The 19,042-nt window shown below is 52.5% G+C and overlaps 1 protein-coding gene across 1 annotated transcript; it reads left to right on the plus strand.

The window, feature by feature from the left end:
* The first annotated feature begins 2,877 nt into the window (after positions 1 to 2,877).
* On the plus strand, positions 2,878 to 11,150 carry LOC142486462 (tau-tubulin kinase 1-like). Its single transcript, XM_075585057.1, has 2 exons — positions 2,878 to 4,499; positions 8,095 to 11,150. Exons 1-2 carry the CDS (start codon positions 2,878 to 2,880, stop codon positions 8,507 to 8,509), a joined length of 2,037 nt encoding a protein of 678 aa, XP_075441172.1. The 3' UTR covers positions 8,510 to 11,150.
* Positions 11,151 to 19,042: the final 7,892 nt, after the last annotated feature.

Consider the following 19,042-nt stretch of genomic DNA (forward strand, 5'->3'; position numbering starts at 1 on the left):
CCAGGAAGTACAGACTTAGTGAGATACATGTTCTTCCTGTCCGTAGAGCTGTGTCACTCTGTGCCAGGAAGTACAGACTTAGTGAGATACAGGTCCTTCCTGTCCGTGGAGCTGTCACCCTGTGTCAGGAAGTACAGACTTAGTGAGATACAGGTCCTTCCTGTCCGTGGAGCTGTCACCCTGTGCCAGGAAGTACAGACTTAGTGAGATACAGGTCCTTCCTGTCCGTGGAGCTGTCACCCTGTGCCAGGAAGTACAGACTTAGTGAGATACAGGTCCTTCCTGTCCGTGGAGCTGTCACCCTGTGTCAGGAAGTACAGACTTAGTGAGATACAGGTCCTTCCTGTCCGTGGAGCTGTCACCCTGTGCCAGGAAGTACAGACTTAGTGAGATACAGGTCCTTCCTGTCCGTGGAGCTGTCACCCTGTGCCAGGAAGTACAGACTTAGTGAGATACAGGTCCTTCCTGTCCGTGGAGCTGTCAGGAAGTACAGACTTAGTGAGATACAGGTCCTTCGTGTCCGTGGAGCTGTGTCACCCTGTGTCAGGAAGTATAGACTTAGTGAGATACAGGTCCTTCCTGTCCGTGGAGCTGTCAGGAAGTACAGACTTAGTGAGATACATGTCCTTCCTGTCCGTGGAGCTGTCAGGAAGTACAGACTTAGTGAGATACAGGTCCTTCCTGTCCGTGGAGCTGTCACCCTGTGTCAGGAAGTACAGACTTAGTGAGATACAGGTCCTTCCTGTCCGTGGAGCTGTCAGGAAGTACAGACTTAGTGAGATGCAGGTCCTTCCTGTCCGTGGAGCTGTCACCCTGTGCCAGGAAGTACAGACTTAGTGAGATACAGGTCCTTCCTGTCCGTGGAGCTGTCACCCTGTGTCAGGAAGTACAGACTTAGTGAGATACAGGTCCTTCCTGTCCGTGGAGCTGTCACCCTGTGTCAGGAAGTACAGACTTAGTGAGATACAGGTCCTTCCTGTCCGTGGAGCTGTCACCCTGTGCCAGGAAGTACAGACTTAGTGAGATACAGGTCCTTCCTGTCCGTGGAGCTGCGTCACCCTGTGTCAGGAAGTACAGACTTAGTGAGATACAGGTCCTTCCTGTCCGTGGAGCTGTCACCCTGTGCCAGGAAGTACAGACTTAGTGAGATACAGGTCCTTCCTGTCCGTGGAGCTGTCACCCTGTGTCAGGAAGTACAGACTTAGTGAGATACAGGTCCTTCCTGTCCGTGGAGCTGTCACCCTGTGTCAGGAAGTACAGACTTAGTGAGATACAGGTCCTTCCTGTCCGTGGAGCTGTCACCCTGTGTCAGGAAGTACAGACTTAGTGAGATACAGGTCCTTCCTGTCCGTGGAGCTGTCACCCTGTGCCAGGAAGTACAGACTTAGTGAGATACAGGTCCTTCCTGTCCGTGGAACTGCATCACCCTGTGCCAGGAAGTACAGACTTAGTGAGATACAGGTCCTTCCTGTCCGTGGAGCTGTCACCCTGTGTCAGGAAGTACAGACTTAGTGAGATACAGGTCCTTCCTGCCCGTGGAGCTGTCAGGAAGTACAGACTTAGTGAGATACAGGTCCTTCCTGTCCGTGGAGCTGTCACCCTGTGCCAGGAAGTACAGATTTAGTGAGATACATGTTCTTCCTGTCCGTGGAGCTGTGTCACCCTGTGCCAGGAAGTACAGACTTAGTGAGATACAGGTCCTTCCTGTCCGTGGCGATGTCAGGAAGTACAGACTTAGTGAGATACAGGTCCTTCCTGTCCGTGGAGCTGTCACCCTGTGTCAGGAAGTACAGACTTAGTGAGATACAGGTCCTTCCTGTCCGTGGAGCTGTCACCCTGTGTCAGGAAGTACAGACTTAGTGAGATACAGGTCCTTCCTGTCCGTGGAGCTGTCACCCTGTGTCAGGAAGTACAGACTTAGTGAGATACAGGTCCTTCCTGTCCGTGGAGCTGTCACCCTGTGCCAGGAAGTACAGACTTAGTGAGATACAGGTCCTTCCTGTCCGTGGAACTGCATCACCCTGTGCCAGGAAGTACAGACTTAGTGAGATACAGGTCCTTCCTGTCCGTGGAGCTGTCACCCTGTGTCAGGAAGTACAGACTTAGTGAGATACAGGTCCTTCCTGCCCGTGGAGCTGTCAGGAAGTACAGACTTAGTGAGATACAGGTCCTTCCTGTCCGTGGAGCTGTCACCCTGTGCCAGGAAGTACAGACTTAGTGAGATACAGGTTCTTCCTGTCCGTGGAGCTGTCAGGAAGTACAGACTTAGTGAGATACAGGTCCTTCCTGTCCGTGGAGCTGTCACCCTGTGTCAGGAAGTACAGACTTAGTGAGATACAGGTCCTTCCTGTCCGTGGAGCTGTCAGGAAGTACAGACTTAGTGAGATGCAGGTCCTTCCTGTCCGTGGAGCTGTCACCCTGTGCCAGGAAGTACAGACTTAGTGAGATACAGGTCCTTCCTGTCCATAGAGCTGTGTCACCCTGTGCCAGGAAGTACAGATTTAGTGAGATACAGGTCCTTCCTGTCCGTGGAGCTGCCAGGAAGTACAGACTTAGTGAGATACATGTCCTTCCTGTCCATAGAGCTGTGTCACCCTGTGCCAGGAAGTACAGACTTAGTGAGATACAGGTCCTTCCTGTCCGTGGAGCTGCATCACCCTGTGTCAGGAAGTACAGACTTAGTGAGATACAGGTCCTTCCTGTCCGTGGAGCTGTCACCCTGTGCCAGGAAGTACAGATTTAGTGAGATACATGTTCTTCCTGTCCGTGGAGCTGTCAGGAAGTACAGACTTAGTGAGATACAGGTAAACTCAAGTTAACTCAAGGACATGCATGCTGTCTCCTCCAAGCTCATGCGGTTGGTGCATCATTTGACTCATGCCTGTTTTCTCACATGTCATCTTCTGCTGCTGGCTACTTTATATGAAATGTTCATCCATCTCGTTTCAGGTCCTCAGCCTGAAGCACTTCGAATTAAACGGGATGCCCAGGGCGGTGCCTTTAAATTTGCCTTACCAAGACTTTAAGAAGGACATATCGGACAGCAAGGAAATGCTGCGGGTGCCACACAGGATAAAGAGAGTGGACTTCTCTAGTGTGGTCCTGCCAGCCGTGCACTCGCCAGAGCCTCATATCATTATCAATGGGAGGACCCTGCGGGAGGAAGAGAAGGAAGAGACAGAGGAAGAAGAGGAGGACGAAGAAGAGGAGGAGGACGAGGAAGAGGAAGCAGAGTTTTTAGGAGAGGATATAGACCTGCAGAGCAGGTCCAGCAGCAATGTGAGCCAGAAGAGCACTGAGCGCAGCCAGGAAGGGGCTCCCTCCACTCTACTGGCTGATGACCAGAAGGATTCGAGGGGACGAGCCTCTGCTGCAGAGAACGACCTTGAGCTGGAAGAGGGCTCAAAGACCTTAGTGCTGTTTTCCCCGGGGGACATGAAGAAGTCTCCAGTCACCAATGAGTTGATGCCGGACGTTGACCTGGGGACCCTTGCCGTGCTGACCCCTCAAGGTGAGAGACCCCAACCCACGGGAAGTCAACTGGACGTGTCTGAGCCGGGGACCTTATCTTCCATCCTTAAATCAGAGCCAAAGCTGCCCAGCGTGGCTGCCGCAGCCTCCTCCCCCTTTACCAAAGTCGAACGCACGTTTGTCCACATCGCCGAAAAAACACACATGAACATCATGTCTTCCAGCGGGCAGCTGATGAGGCTGGAGGATCATTACACCTCAGGGCAGTTTGAGGAGCCCATCATGGAGGAGGAACTAGAGGAAGACGAGTTACTGAGAGAGAACGGGAGCATGCACTCCGCTGTGGAAGTGGGGGAGATAGACAGCTGCGCTATGTCCGCCAGTAATGTGGAAGGCAGCGCTGACGGTCAGATGGTCCATAATGCTGTAAAAGGCAACAGCGAGCCTGAAGGCCTTGTTGATAAGGACGCCACGGACAGGATTTTCGAAGAGGACACCAAGCCACCGCAGGAAAAGATTGTGCTTGCCACTGATCGCCTTAAAGAAGCCGAGGGGGGCACCAGCCAGGGAGCTGTCCGACCTGTGGGGCTCCGCTTCAGGAGCCGCATCCCCGTGTTCCTGTCAGAGGAGGACACGGGGTCGGATCAGACCTTGTCGCACTCTGCCAAAGAGAGGTTCCACAAGAGGGCGAAGCAGCTGGACCTTGCGAGGCTGGTGATGGAGAAGAGGCAGATCCGCCTGCAAAGGTTGGCCTCCGCCGGCTCGTCATCTGCCTCCTCCAGTGACGACAGGAGGAGAACATCCGAGACCCTTTCCACCACCGGCTCTGAGGAAGACACCCACGACTCAGACGACTCCGTCCCCAGGAAAGTCGGGAAGGAGAAAGCCACCTCCCTGAGGAAGGAAGATGGGGCTTCCGGCGTGAAGAGCAAAATCCCCCGTCCCATCACACCAGTGAAAAGCTTGCACCCAGTGATCCCACCGACACCATCCGGCAGCCCTCCAAAGCATTGTGCACCTGCCCAGAGGTAAGAGACCACGTGGCACTGCGCCTTCATTAATGTGTGCGCAGTGTGTGCAGTGTGTGCAGTGTGTGCGTCACTGCTGGTGCACTATAGCACACATGGGGGCGATTCACTAAGCAGTGATAACTGCGCTTTATTGGCCGTAAAAGGCATTTTTTCAGCCATTGGAAAAAAAATACGCCCGATCAGGCAAAAAACGGAAAACGCGCCGGTTTTTGCCAGTAAGCGCAATTCACGAAGCTGACGCAAAAGAAATGGAATACTCAGGAAAGAGGGATCCAGCGCTCCACGGTTTTTATAAATAAAGTAATTTATTGTGCCACACAACGTTTCGACCAATAGGTCTTTGTCAAGTGCTAGTCACGTTGTGTGGCACAATAAATTAACTTTAATTATAAAAACCGTGGAGCGCTGGATCCTTCTTTCCTGAGTACACTTTGGAATATACCTGGCAGGTACTTCCTTGAACCAGCAGCACCGGTAAACTGTATACTTTATTTATTTTGTGGGGTGCAGCCTAACCCCCCTTTACATTGCAAAAGAAATGGAGCCATGAAGAAAATCATTGTTTACGTTTTTTGCCCCACACAATTAATACAACAGGCCGGTGGGTGTCCCCGTGTGATGCCCACGGGTGATCCCCGCAGGAGTCCGCGGCCCAGGGGTGATCCTGCGTGAGTCCGGGGCTCAGGGGTGATCCCTTTTTATTAATAGTGTGCGGGAGCAGGGGGTCTCCGGAGCTGAACCTCATTGATTTCTGGCTCAGGGACCCCCTGCTTCCCGAGTTACAGGCCCCGTTATGGGGCATCGGTCGCCGCCATTTTTAAAGCGGGACATTTAAATAATGGAGGAGATACCGGCACCCCATATCTGGGCCTGTAACTCGGGAAGCAGGGGGTCCCTGAGGCTGAAACCAATGCGGTTCAGCTCCGGAGACCCCCTGCACCCGCACACTATTAATACAAATTATATTAAAGCAGCTTCATTACCATGGCGGCTATCCGCTACTGTAATGAATGATTATTTTATTGATAATGTACATGAGCAGGGGGTCTCCTGAGCTGAACCGCATTGGTGTCAGCCTCGGGGACCCCCTACTTCAGGAGATACAGGTCCCGTTATGGGGGTGCCGGTATCCCCTGTGCTTGTAAAGCTCCCCCGTCACGTGACCGGGGGTTTAAATCCTGCGGGGGGTACCGGCACCCCATAACGGGGCCTGTATCCCAGGAAGTAGGGGGTCCCTGCTCATGTACACTATGATCAAAATCAATATTCTTACGGCACGATCGCCTGTAAGAACCGGGCACGGAGACACGGCGATGGCCGGGGGAAGAAATACAGCTCGCGCGCTCGGGCGTGTTTGTGCCCGCACCTAACCAAACGCGCTTCACTTCTTAGTGAATCCCGCGTCTAGCTTAATTTTTTATCGTGGGATTACAAATTTCCCAATCGGGCACAAAAGCGCACTGCTTAGTGAACCGGCCCCCGATCTGCTCACTCACTGGCTATTCCTGAGCCGCGGCTTCCTCACTCCCAGAACAGAAACGCGTTGGTTCCTGCGCCGACTCTGCGTTTGCGTTAGTAAATCAGATGAGGGAGAAGTACACAGTGTGTCTCTGTCTGGGGGTGTCCTGCGCACCCTGAGACTCTTCCTACGGCCCTTTTAATATTGGATTATAACTCTGTGTATATAAGATACTCATTCTCCTGCTCCATCTGATACTTATTTAATACTTCTATGTACAGTATTACTGTTATTTATCTCTCTCATCTTCCCTTCGTCTTTCTCCCCATTTCTTCCCTTGCCCTCTCTCATCTTACCTTGTCCTCTCCCCCCTCCCATCCCCTGCTCCCCCCTTTCCTGTGTATTCTCTCTCCTTCTCTGTGCTATCCTCTCCCCTCCTCCCACCCCCTGCTCCCCCCCTCCCACCCCCTGCTCCCCCGCTCCCACCCCCTGCTCCCCCCCTCCCACCCCCTGCTCCCCCCCCTCCCACCCCCTGCTCCCCCGCTCCCACCCCCTGCTCCCCCCCTCCCACCCCCTGCTCCCCCCCTCCCACCCCCTGCTCCCCCCCTCCCACCCCCTGCTCCCCCCTCCCACCCCCTGCTCCCCCCTCCCACCCTCTGCTCCCCCCTCCCATCCCCTGCTCCCCCCTTTCCTGTGTATTCTCTCTCCTTCTCTGTGCTATCCTCTCCCCCCCTCCCACCCCCTGCTCCCCCCCTCCCACCCCCTGCTCCCCCCCTCCCATCCCCTGCTCCCCCCCTCCCATCCCCTGCTCCCCCCCTCCCATCCCCTGCTCCCCCCTCCCATCCCCTGCTCCCCCCTCCCATCCCCTGCTCCCCCCTCCCATCCCTTGCTGCCCCCTCCCATCCCCTGCTGCCCCCTCCCATCCCCTGCTGCCCCCTCCCATCCCCTGCTCCCCCCTCCAACCCCCTGCTCCCCCCCTCCCACCCCCTGCTCCCCCCTCCCACACCCTGCTCCCCCCCTCCCACCCCCTGCTCCCCCCTCCCATCCCCTGCACCCCCTTTCCTGTGTATTCTCTCTCCTTCTCTGTGCTATCCTCTCCCCCCTCCCATCCCCTGCTCCCCTCCTCCAATCCCCTGCTCCCCCCCCTCCCATCCCCTGCTCCCCCCCTCCCATCCCCTGCTCCCCCCCTCCCATCCCCTGCTCCCCCCTTTCCTGTGTATTCTCTCTCCTTCTCTGTACTATCCTCTCCCCCCCTCCCATCCCCTGCTCCCCCCCTCCCACCCCCTGCTCCCCCCTCCCATCCCCTGCTCCCCCCTCCCATCCCCTGCTCCCCCACTCCCATCACCTGGTCCCCCCCTCCCACCCCCTGCTCCCCCCTTTCCTGTGTATTCTCTCTCTCCTTCTCTGTGCGATTCTCCCCTTCCATCCCCTGCTCCCCCCTCCCATCCCCTGCTCCCCCCTCCCATCCCCTGCTCCCCCTCCCATCCCCTGCTCCCCCCTCCCATCCCCTGCTCCACCCCTCCCCCCTCCCATCCCCTGCTCCCCCCCTCCCATCCCCTGCTCCCCCCCTCCCATCCCCTGCTCCCCCCCCTCCCATCCCCTGCTCCCCCCTTTCCTGTGTATTCTCTCTCCTTCTCTGTGCTATCCTCTCCCCCCCTCCCATCCCCTGGTCCCCCCTCCCATCCCCTGCTCCCCCCCTCCCATCCCCTGCTCCCCCCCTCCCATCCCCTGCTCCCCCCTTTCCTGTGTATTCTCTCTCCTTCTCTGTGCGATTCTCTCCTCCTCTCCCATCCCCTTCTCCCCCCTCCCATCCCCTGCTCCCCCCTCCCATCCCCTGCTCCCCCTCCCATCCCCTGGTCCCCCCTCCCATCCCCTGCTCCACCCCTCCCCCCTCCCATCCCGTGCTCCCCCCCTCCCATCCCCTGCTCCCCCCCTCCCATCCCCTGGTCCCCCCTCCCATCCCCTGCTCCCCCCTCCCACCCTCTGCTCCCCCCTCCCATCCCCTGCTCCCCCCTTTCCTGTGTATTCTCTCTCCTTCTCTGTGCTATCCTCTCCCCCCCTCCCATCCCCTGCTCCCCCCTTTCCTGTGTATCCTCTCCCTCCCTCCGCCACCTTCCTTCTCTGTTTCTCTAGGTACCCGTTCCCACGGCCTGCCGTTAGCGGAGCTGCTGGCCCTGACCTCCGGCCCAAATCACTGCACATGAGGCTGCCGCCCCTGTCCAGCCCGACCCCCGCCCGAAACAGCCTGAGGAGGATCAGCCGTGGCCCCCCTAAGAGCCCCGTGGCTCCGGTGCGAACAGTCAGTGCTCCCCGGAGCCAATCCCTCTCCAGAACCGAGAGCCCGTCCCCTTCCCGGCAGAGGAGACCGGCTGCCGCCACTCCCCGGGTGTACCCCTCTCCCAAACTCCAGCACCGAGCGCATGCCACGGGGGAATGCCCCGCCACCCCAGCTGTGCCCAGGAAGGTACAGAGGCTCAAGGTCCAAGCACCAAGCCCGGCAACCAAAGCCAGACCGGGCGCCAGCGATGGGCGAGGCAACGCCAGATAATGGAGCTGGCCGTGGTACCTGGGCGTGCAGCCCGCGACCACCCTCGTGGGGTCCAGGCGGGGAAGATTGTAGCGCTTCGCCCCCACTGCAAAGACAGGATCCCACCCACGCACACAGGACAGGAGACCACAACTGACCAGGGCGCGACTACTTCATGGCGTTTGGTGGTAGGCCTGCGGCCAACGCACCTCCCAAGGATTAGACCCCCGCAGGCCCACAGATGGTGTTAATGATCCCGGCACTCTGCAGTTCTCAGCTGCAAAACCGGGGTCCTGTGTGTGAGCATAGCACATTTATACCCACATTTCGTGGCTGAGACCTGCTCAGCACTGCCAGAGATGTGAGAATAATCCTGCAGCCCGTGGCCAGCCCGTGGCCAGCCCGTACACAGGGGTTACTATGCATGTAGCTTTGTTTCCTTGATGCAAAGTCCCCCAGGGTAACGGGGATGCCACGGATATGGCCTCCTGATTAGATGCCACGGATAGTGGCCCCATAATTAGATGCCACGGATAGTGGCCTCCTGATTAGATGCCACGGATATGGCCTCCTGATTAGATGCCACGGATAGTGGCCTCCTGATTAGATGCCACGGATAGTGGCCTCCTGATTAGATGCCACGGATAGTGGCCTCCTGATTAGATGCCACGGATAGTGGCCTCCTGATTACACCGCACAAAGTGACTGGTTTTCATGCACTCGGTGTTCCGGCGAAACGTTTAATTAGTGAGATGGTGCGAGATGTTCTCACGTCTCTGGCTGTTATTCATCTATTGTAACACACTGTCTCCACCGGGTGCACTCGCGATGCTATATACACGTGTGTTACACGCAGAGCCCTGTGTTGCCATACACGTGTTACACGCAGAGCCCTGTGTTGCCATACACGTGTTACACGCAGAGCCTTGTGTTACCATACACGTGTGTTAAACGCATAGCCCTGTGTTGCCACACACGTGTGTTACACGCAGAGCCCTGTGTTACCACGTGTGTTACACACAGAGCCCTGTGTTACCATACACGTGTGTTAAACGCATAGCCCTGTGTTGCCACACACGTGTGTTACACGCAGAGCCCTGTGTTACCACGTGTGTTACACACAGAGCCCTGTGTTACCATACACGTGTGTTACACGCATAGCCCTGTGTTGCCACACACGTGTGTTACACGCAGAGCCCTGTGTTACCACGTGTGTTACACGCAGAGCCCTGTGTTGCCATATACGTGTGTTACACGCAGAGCCCTGTGTTGCCATACACGTGTGTTACACGCAGAGCCCTGTGTTACCATACACATGTGTTACACACAGAGCCCTGTGTTGCCATATACGTGTGTTACACGCAGAGCCCTGTGTTGCCATACACGTGTGTTACACGCAGAGCCCTGTGTTACCACGTGTGTTACACGCAGAGCCCTGTGTTGCCATACACGTGTGTTACACGCAGAGCCCTGTGTTGCCACACACGTGTGTTACTCGCAGAGCCCTGTTTTGCCACACACGTGTGTTACACGCAGAGCCCTGTGTTGCCATACACATGTGTTACACGCAGAGCCCTGTGTTGCCATACACGTGTTACACGCAGAGCCCTGTGTTGCCACACACGTGTGTTACTCGCAGAGCCCTGTGTTGCCACACACGTGTGTTACACGCAGAGCCCTGTGTTGCCACACACGTGTGTTACACGCAGAGCCCTGTGTTGCCATACACATGTGTTACACGCAGAGCCCTGTGTTGCCATACACGTGTTACACGCAGAGCCCTGTGTTACCACGTGTGTTACACGCAGAGCCCTGTGTTGCCATACACGTGTGTTACATGCAGAGCCCTGTGTTGCCACACACGTGTGTTACAAGCTGAGCCCTGTGTTACCACGTGTGTTACACGTAGAGTCCTGTGTTGCCACACACGTGTGTTACACGCATAGCCCTGTGTTGCCACACACGTGTGTTACATGCAGAGCCCTGTGTTGCTATACACGTGTTACACGCTGAGCCCTGTGTTGCCACACACATGTTACATGCAGAGCCCTGTGATGCCATACACATGTGTTACACGCTGAGCCCTGTGTTGCCACACACATGTGTTACATGCAGAGACCTGTGTTGCTATACACGTGTTACACGCTGAGCCCTGTGTTGCCACACACATGTGTTACATGCAGAGCCCTGTGATGCCACACACATGTGTTACATGCAGAGCCCTGTATTGCTATACACGTGTTACACGCTGAGCCCTGTGTTGCCACACACATGTTACATGCAGAGCCCTGTGATGCCATACACATGTGTTACACGCAGAGCCCTGTGTTGCTGCCTCCGGTGCACACACGTGTAAGATGAATTCACTCTTATAAACACCTCATGAATGCGGCTCACAGTTTCTCTCCACATCAATAACAGCCCCATGTGTCCCAGACCCGCAGCGGGGCGCATGGATTACACGCTAATAACATCCCAGACCCGCAGCGGGGCGCAGGGATTACACGCTAATAATGATCACATACTGTAGCGCCGGCGAGAATTCAAAAACAAATCTGGGGCTGTCACCAACAAGACCCAGGTACGTGCCGGGTACATGCCGGGTACATGCCGGTGTGTGCTGGGTACATGCCGGATTACGCCGGGTACATGCTGGGTACATGCTGGTGTGTGCTGGGTACATGCCGGGTACACGCCGGGTACATGCTGGTGTGTGCTGGGTACATGCCGGGTACACGCCGGGTACATGCTGGTGCGTGCTGGGTACATGCCGGGTACACGCCGGGTACATGCTGCAGCATTCCGGTGACATTTCTGCAGAGACTAATGGCCCATCGGATTAACATGGGGGTCCCTGGCAGTCCCATTCAAACTGAATGGGACTGCCAGGGACCCCTGCTGTGTTAATCTGATGGGCCATTAGTCTCTGCAGAAATGTCACTGAAATGTTGCAGCATGTACCCAGCCTGTACCCGGCGTGTACCCGGCGTGTACCCGGCATGTTTGTCTTCCAGGTGTGGGAGGAGCGCTCGTCCGTGACTGGTATATAAGAAGAAAGAGAAGAAACCAGTAACAGTATCGCAGTAGAAACAAAGTCCTATCTGATATAAATGCTGCAATGGTTTCACTCGCAATAGACTTCTTCTGCAGTATAGCGTGCTGGAGACCCTTCTCTCTCTGACCGGAGACCCTTCTCTCTCTGACCGGAGACCCTTCTCTCTGTGACCGGAGACCCTTCTCTCTGTGACCGGAGACCCTTCTCTCTGTGACCGGAGACCCTTCTCTCTGTGACCGGAGACCCTTCTCTCTGACCGGAGCCCTGTGAGTGGGGTCTTCGTTGGGTGTAAGGTAAGTGTAATCCCCCTTCTGTTCTATGTTGTAAATCCTCAAACAGTATGCCAATGGATGTGAAAGAGAGAGATACCGCAACAGTATAATACCGTAATAATAGTGTGTTGCACAGATAAGCAAGTGAATTAACACACTCACATTTCAAAAGATTAACATATGATGGGAGAGGGCTGCAGAGGGTTGTGTTCTGGTCTTCCCATCTGCTGTACTCCGCATGCATCCGCTTCTCACTATAGAGAAAGCTGGGTATAAGATTAATAAAGGACAAAAAGACAAATACTAACAATTTAAAAATGTCATTTTTAACACAATATAATAGGGAAGCTTATCAGATAAAAAAATATACTACGTAAACATTGGCATATTTTAAAAAATTATGATATTTTAGAAGATCGTGCACCAGATGTGCCAAGTGTAATTAAAACAAAAAAGCCCCTAATCTGAAAGGAAAATTGGCACCTACCACTTTTAAACCAATAAATATTTAAAAAAATCCACTTGGATGGATAAACCCAAAGACGTTTACGGCTGTTTTATGTGCAAAGCATGCAATTATAAAAATAAGGATAAACTACATTTTTCTTCAAACAAAACAGGAGAATCTTTTAATATTGATAGTTATATAAATTGCAAATCGGACTTTGTTATATACCTTTTAGAGTGCACATGTGGGTTTCAATATACAGGACGTACCTCAAGACCCCTTCGTGTACGGATCTTAGAACATGTAAGGAACATTAAGAGAAGTTTCCTAACACATAATGTTTCCAAACATTTTTTCATGTATCAGAATTCAGATCCAAAGTTTTTACATTGTAAAGGTATAGGACACATTCCGGGGCATTGGAGAGGATGCAACAGACTAAATACCCTCTCCAAAGGAGAGACGTTCTGGATACACAGGATGCAGACCTTAGCACCCAATGGGTTAAATATTGACATTGATATTAATGCGTTTTTAATTTAATCATATTATATCTAGCCCTTTGTGGATTTTATTCAGCATTATGTGTTTATATGTTACTGATATTTTTCTCCTTTTTCCTCTTCTAGTATATTCATTACGTCGTTTTTTTAGATTAATAAATTGTATTCGTATTTATTTATTTATTTATAAAATATTTTACCAGGAAGTAATACACTGAGAGTTACCTCTCGTTATCATGTATGTCCTGGGCACAGAGTAAAACAAATAATACATGGTTACAAGTACAGTTACATAAATGAACAAGGTATACATTATATACAAGACATTGCATGCAGAGTTAAAGAAAATATATATTATGAGCGTATGTAACAGTTACAGACCAGATTAAAATGTGAGACAGCCTTAGATTTGAAAGAACTTAAACTGGTGGTGGATGTGAGAGTCTCCGGTAGGTTGTTCCAGTTTTGGGGTGCACGGAAGAAGAAGGAGGAACGTCCGGATACTTTGTTGAGCCTTGGGACCATGAATAGTCTTTTGGAGTCAGATCTCAGGTGATAAGTGCTGCATGTGTTAGGGGTGAGGAGCTTGTTCAGGTAGCTGGGTAGCTTGCCCATGAAGAATTTAAAGGCAAGACAGGAAAGGTGAACTTTGCGCCTAGACTCTAGTGATGACCAATCTAGTTCTTTGAGCATTTCGCAGTGATGTGTGTTGTAGTTGCATTGGAGAACAAAACGACAAATTGAATTGTAGAGGGTGTCAAGTTTGCTAAGGTGGGTTTGAGGTGCCGAGCCATATACTATGTCTCCATAGTCAATAATTGGCATTAGCTTCTGCTGTGCGATACGCTTTCTGACCAGGTGACTTAGGGAGGATTTGTTCCTGTAAAGTACCCCTAGTTTGGCATAGGTCTTGGTTGTCAGGGTATCAATGTGCATCCCGAATGTTAAGTGGGAGTCAAACCATAAGCCCAGGTATTTAAAACTAGTGACAGGGGTTAGGGTGGTGTTAGCGTTGGTTCTAATCAGGAGCTCAGTCACTGGAAGCTTTACAAATTTAGTCTTGGTCCCAAATACCATTGTTACAGTCTTGTCAGTGTTTAAAAACAGTTTGTTTTGGGAAATCCAGTTTTCGAGTCTCAAAAAGTCAGACTGAAGTATGTGTTGAAGGTCAGAGAGGCTATGGCTGTGTGCATATAGGATTGTGTCATCTGCATACATGTGTATTGAGGCTTCCTTACAAGCTGTGGGAAGATCATTAATGAACACTGAGAAGAGTAGGGGCCCCAGAACAGAGCCTTGCGGGACACCACAGGTGATATCCAGGGGGTTGGAGTTAGAGCCTGAGATGGACACATGTTGGGATCTACCTGATAGGTAGGACTGAAACCAGTTTAAAGCATGTTTCCCTATTCCAGAGCTCTAAAGTTTGTTAAGCAGGATAGCATGATCAACGGTGTCAAAAGCCTTTGCAAAAAACTCACTGCACCAGTGAGTTGTCCCCGTTCCATTCCATTTTGTAATGTATTTTATAATTGGGTCTATATCTGTATTGCTTTTGTAGCCCTCACTGCTATGTTCTGGAGCAGTTGAGGGACTAATTTAGATTTCAAATTAAATTTGCATAATTGATTGGTTGATAGTAACATCTAGGGTTATATATCGCCTCTATGATCATTGAAGGATAGATTCTTGCTAAAGCCCAAGCGAAACGCGTTGAGTCGTTGATCCTGGGAGGACTGGAGAGTGAAGGGACTGGCATTGCTGTGCTGATTCCGTCCGAGAAGCCGCTTCCGCCCTGAGTCGGTGACGTCACCGGAAGTGACGAATGCGGATGCATGCGGAGTACAGCAGATGGGAAGACCAGAACACAACCCTCAGCAGCCCTCTCCCATGATATGTTAATCTTTTGAAATGTGAGTGTATTAATTCACTTGCTTATCTGTGCAACACACTATTATTACGGTATTATACTGTTGCGGTATCTCTCTCTTTCACATCCATTGGCATACTGTTTGAGGATTTACAACATAGAACAGAAGGGGGATTACACTTACCTTACACCCAACGAAGACCCCACTCACAGGGCTCCGGTCAGAGAGAGAAGGGGCTCCGGTCACAGAGAGAAGGGTCTCCAGCACGCTATACTGCAGAAGAAGTCTATTGTGAGTGGAACCATTGCAGCATTTATATCAGATAGGACTTTGTTTCTACTGCGATACTGTTACTGGTTTCTTCTCTTTCTTCTTATATATCAGTCACGGACGAGCGCTCCTCCCTCACCTGGAAGACAAGAATACTGCTACTGGGACAGCGAACCGTCCCATACAAGGGGGTAGAGCAGCTATTACTTCACTTTATATCACATTGTCACTTGGTTGAAGGTGATGGTTTTTTTTCACTTACTGAAGTGTTGTATTTCACATTACAATATATATATATCACATTTTTGTTTAGATTTGACACAGTTCACTATTCACTATTATTTTTTTTTAGAAGCGCTCGGTCCACATTTTGTTTTGTACCCGGCATGTACCCAGCATGTACCCAGCCTGTACCCGGCATGTACCCAGCCTGTACCCGGCATGTACCTGGGTCATGTTGGTGACTGCCCCAGATTTTCCAAGGCAAGTTTTAGGATACCAGTCGGCGCTCCTGTTTGGGGCTTAAATATGAAAACAGATAAAAAAGTAACGCCCCAGACTGTGAGAGAAACAGATATTTGAATAAAATGTGTTTTATTTAAACTATTATTGACCCCGGTTTGCAGCTCAGACTATAACGGAGGAGTGTTGGGGGGTTTGTGAAGGGGTTATGTGGGCGTCAGTAACAGGGAACGTAGCGGTCAGCTGTCCTGTAACACCGGCCTCAGAATAAGAAACGCGCTTAGCATTGCAATCTTCCGCAGTCCGGCAAGTGGCCGTGTCCAGCACATATCCATATTATTCTTCTGTTTAAGTCATAGGGCACCACAATATACCATAGCGCAGTACAGTGTGTGAGGCAGGGGGCAGGGACCAGCGCGGAGAGAAGAGGAATGAGGAGGTGTTACTATCTGTAATCGGCGGAACTCACACCGGTGGTCCCGCCGGTATCCCAGGGCTGGACACTGTATGTGGGACACGTGGACGTTACACTGTATGGGGAGCTCACACTCCGTGGTCCCGCCGGTATCTCAGGGCTGGACACTGTATGTGGGACACGTGGACATTGTACTGTATGGGGAGCTCACACTCCGTGGTCCCGGTGGTATCCCAGGGCTGGACACTGTATGTGGGACACGTGGACGTTACACTGTATGGGGAGCTCACACTCCGTGGTCCCGGTGGTATCCCAGGGCTGGACACTGTACGTGGGACACGTGGACATTGTACTGTATGGGGAGCTCACACTCCGTGGCCTCACCATGTGGATCACACCGCAGATGACACTGGCTGAGGACATGCCCGTAATGTTTACACACTGAAACCAGAATGTAAAACTCTCCTCCTGCAGAGACACCAGGTCTGTCCGGCTGATTGCACACGCATGACATGGACTGGCACCGTCACAGAGAGACTGGGGGACACGCACAGTACCACTGCTCTCACTGGGAGGAGAAGACCACGGATATGTGATGCGTATTATTACATGGAAACACCATATCATACCATTAAATAAAGCCTGCTGTCAATACTCCTCTTCTCCAGTCTGAGTGAGAGGTGTGTGATGGGTGCTGTACATTGGGTGTCAGTGAGAGGTGTGGGATGGGTGCTGTACATTGTGTGTCAGGGAGAGGTGTGTGATGGGTGCTGTACATTGGGTGTCAGTGAGAGGTGCGTGTGATGGGTGCTGTACATTGGGTGTCAGTAAGAGGTGTGTGATGGGTGCTGTACATTGGGTGTCAGTGAGAGGTGTGGGTGATGGGTGCGGTACATTGTGTGTCAGTGAGAGGTGTGGGATGGGTGCGGTACATTGGGTGTCAGTGAGAGGTGTGGGATGGGTGCGGTACATTGTGTGTCAGTGAGAGGTGTGTGATGGATGCGCTACATTGGGTGTCAGTGAGAGGCGTGTGATGGGTGCGGTACATTGGGTGTCAGTGAGAGGTGTGTGATGGGTGCTGTACATTGGGTATCAGTGAGAGGTGTGGGATGGGTGCTGTACATTGGGTGTCAGTGAGAGGTGTGGGATGGGTGCTGTACATTGGGTGTCAGTGAGAGGTGTGTGATGGGTGCTGTACATTGGGTGTCAGTGAGAGATATGTGTGTGGTGGGTGCTATACATTGGGTGTCAATGAGAGGTGCGGGATGGGTGCTGTACATTGGGTGTCAGTGAGAGATATGTGTGTTATGGGTGCTGTACATTAGGTGTCAGTGAGAGGTGCGTGTGATTGATGCTGTACATTGGGTGTCAGTGAGAGTTGTGTGTGGTGGGTGCTGTACATTGGGTGTCAGTGAGAGGTGTTTGATGGGTGCTGTACATTGGGTGCCAGTGAGCGTTGTGTGTGATCGGTGCTGTTCATTGGGTATCACTGAGAGGTGTGTGATGGGTGCTGTACATTGGATGTCAGTGAGAGGTGTGTGATGGGTGCTGTACATTGGGTGTCAGTGAGATGTGTGTGATGGGTGCTGTACATTGGGTGTCAGTGAGAGGTGTGTGATGGATGCGGTACATTGGGTGTCAGTGAGAGGAGTGTGATGGGTGCTGTACTTTGGGTGTCAGTGAGAGGTGTGGGATGGGTGCTGTACATTTGGTGTCAGTGAGAGGTGTGGGATGGGTGCGGTACATTGGGTGTCAGTGAGAGGTGTGGGATGGTTGCTGTACATTGGGTGTCAGTGAGAGGTGTGTGATGGTTGCTGTACATTGGGTGTCAGTGAGAGGTGTGGGATGGGTGCTGTACTTTGGGTGTCAGTGAGAGGTGTGTGATGGGTGCTGTACATTGGGTGTCAGTGAGAGGTGTGTGATGGGTGCTGTACATTGGGTGTCAGTGAGAGGTGTGTGATGGGTGTGGTACGTTGGGTGTCAGTGAGAGGTGTGTGATGGGTGCTGTACATTGGGTGTCAGTGAGAGGTGTGGGATGGGTGCTGTACATTGGGTGTCAGTGAGAGGTGTGTGATGGGTGCTGTACATTGGGTGTTAGTGAGAGGTGTGTGATGGGTGTGGTACGTTGGGTGTCAGTGAGAGGTGTGTGATGGGTGCGGTACATTGTGTGTCAGTGAGGTGTGGGATGGGTGCTGTACATTGGGTGTCAGTGAGAGGTGTGTGATGGGTGTGGTACGTTGGGTGTCAGTGAGAGGTGTGTGATGGGTGCTGTACATTGGGTGTCAGTGAGAGGTGTGTGATGGGTGTGGTACGTTGGGTGTCAGTGAGAGGTGTGTGATGGGTGCTGTACATTGGGTGTCAGTGAGAGGTGTGGGATGGGTGCTGTACATTGGGTGTCAGTGAGAGGTGTGTGATGGGTGCTGTACATTGGGTGTTAGTGAGAGGTGTGTGATGGGTGTGGTACGTTGGGTGTCAGTGAGAGGTGTGTGATGGGTGCGGTACATTGTGTGTCAGTGAGGTGTGGGATGGGTGCGGTACATTGTGTGTCAGTGAGAGGTGTGGGAAGGGTGCGGTATATTGGGTGTCAGTGAGAGGTGTGTGATGGGTGCTGTACATTGGGTACATGTACATGCTGCACACGCATGACATGGACTGGCACCGTCACAGAGAGACTGGGGGACACGCACAGTACCACTGCTCTCACTGGGAGGAGAAGACCACGGATATGTGATGCGTTTTATTACATGGAAACACCATTTCATACCATTAAATAAAGCCTGCTGTCAATACTCCTCTTCTCCAGTCTGAGTGAGAGGTGTGTGATGGGTGCTGTACATTGTGTGTCAGGGAGAGGTGTGTGATGGGTGCTGTACATTGGGTGTCAGTGAGAGGTGCGTGTGATGGGTGCTGTACATTGGGTGTCAGTAAGAGGTGTGTGATGGGTGCTGTACATTGGGTGTCAGTGAGAGGTGTGGGTGATGGGTGCGGTACATTGTGTGTCAGTGAGAGGTGTGGGATGGGTGCGGTACATTGGGTGTCAGTGAGAGGTGTGGGATGGGTGCGGTACATTGTGTGTCAGTGAGAGGTGTGGGATGGGTGCTGTACATTGGGTGTCAGTGAGAGGTGTGTGATGGGTGCTGTACATTGGGTGTCAGTGAGAGATATGTGTGTGGTGGGTGCTATACATTGGGTGTCAATGAGAGGTGCGGGATGGGTGCTGTACATTGGGTGTCAGTGAGAGATATGTGTGTTATGGGT

The sequence above is a fragment of the Ascaphus truei genome, unplaced genomic scaffold (assembly GCF_040206685.1).
Source record: "Ascaphus truei isolate aAscTru1 unplaced genomic scaffold, aAscTru1.hap1 HAP1_SCAFFOLD_883, whole genome shotgun sequence".
Classification (NCBI taxonomy): Eukaryota; Metazoa; Chordata; class Amphibia; order Anura; family Ascaphidae; genus Ascaphus; species Ascaphus truei.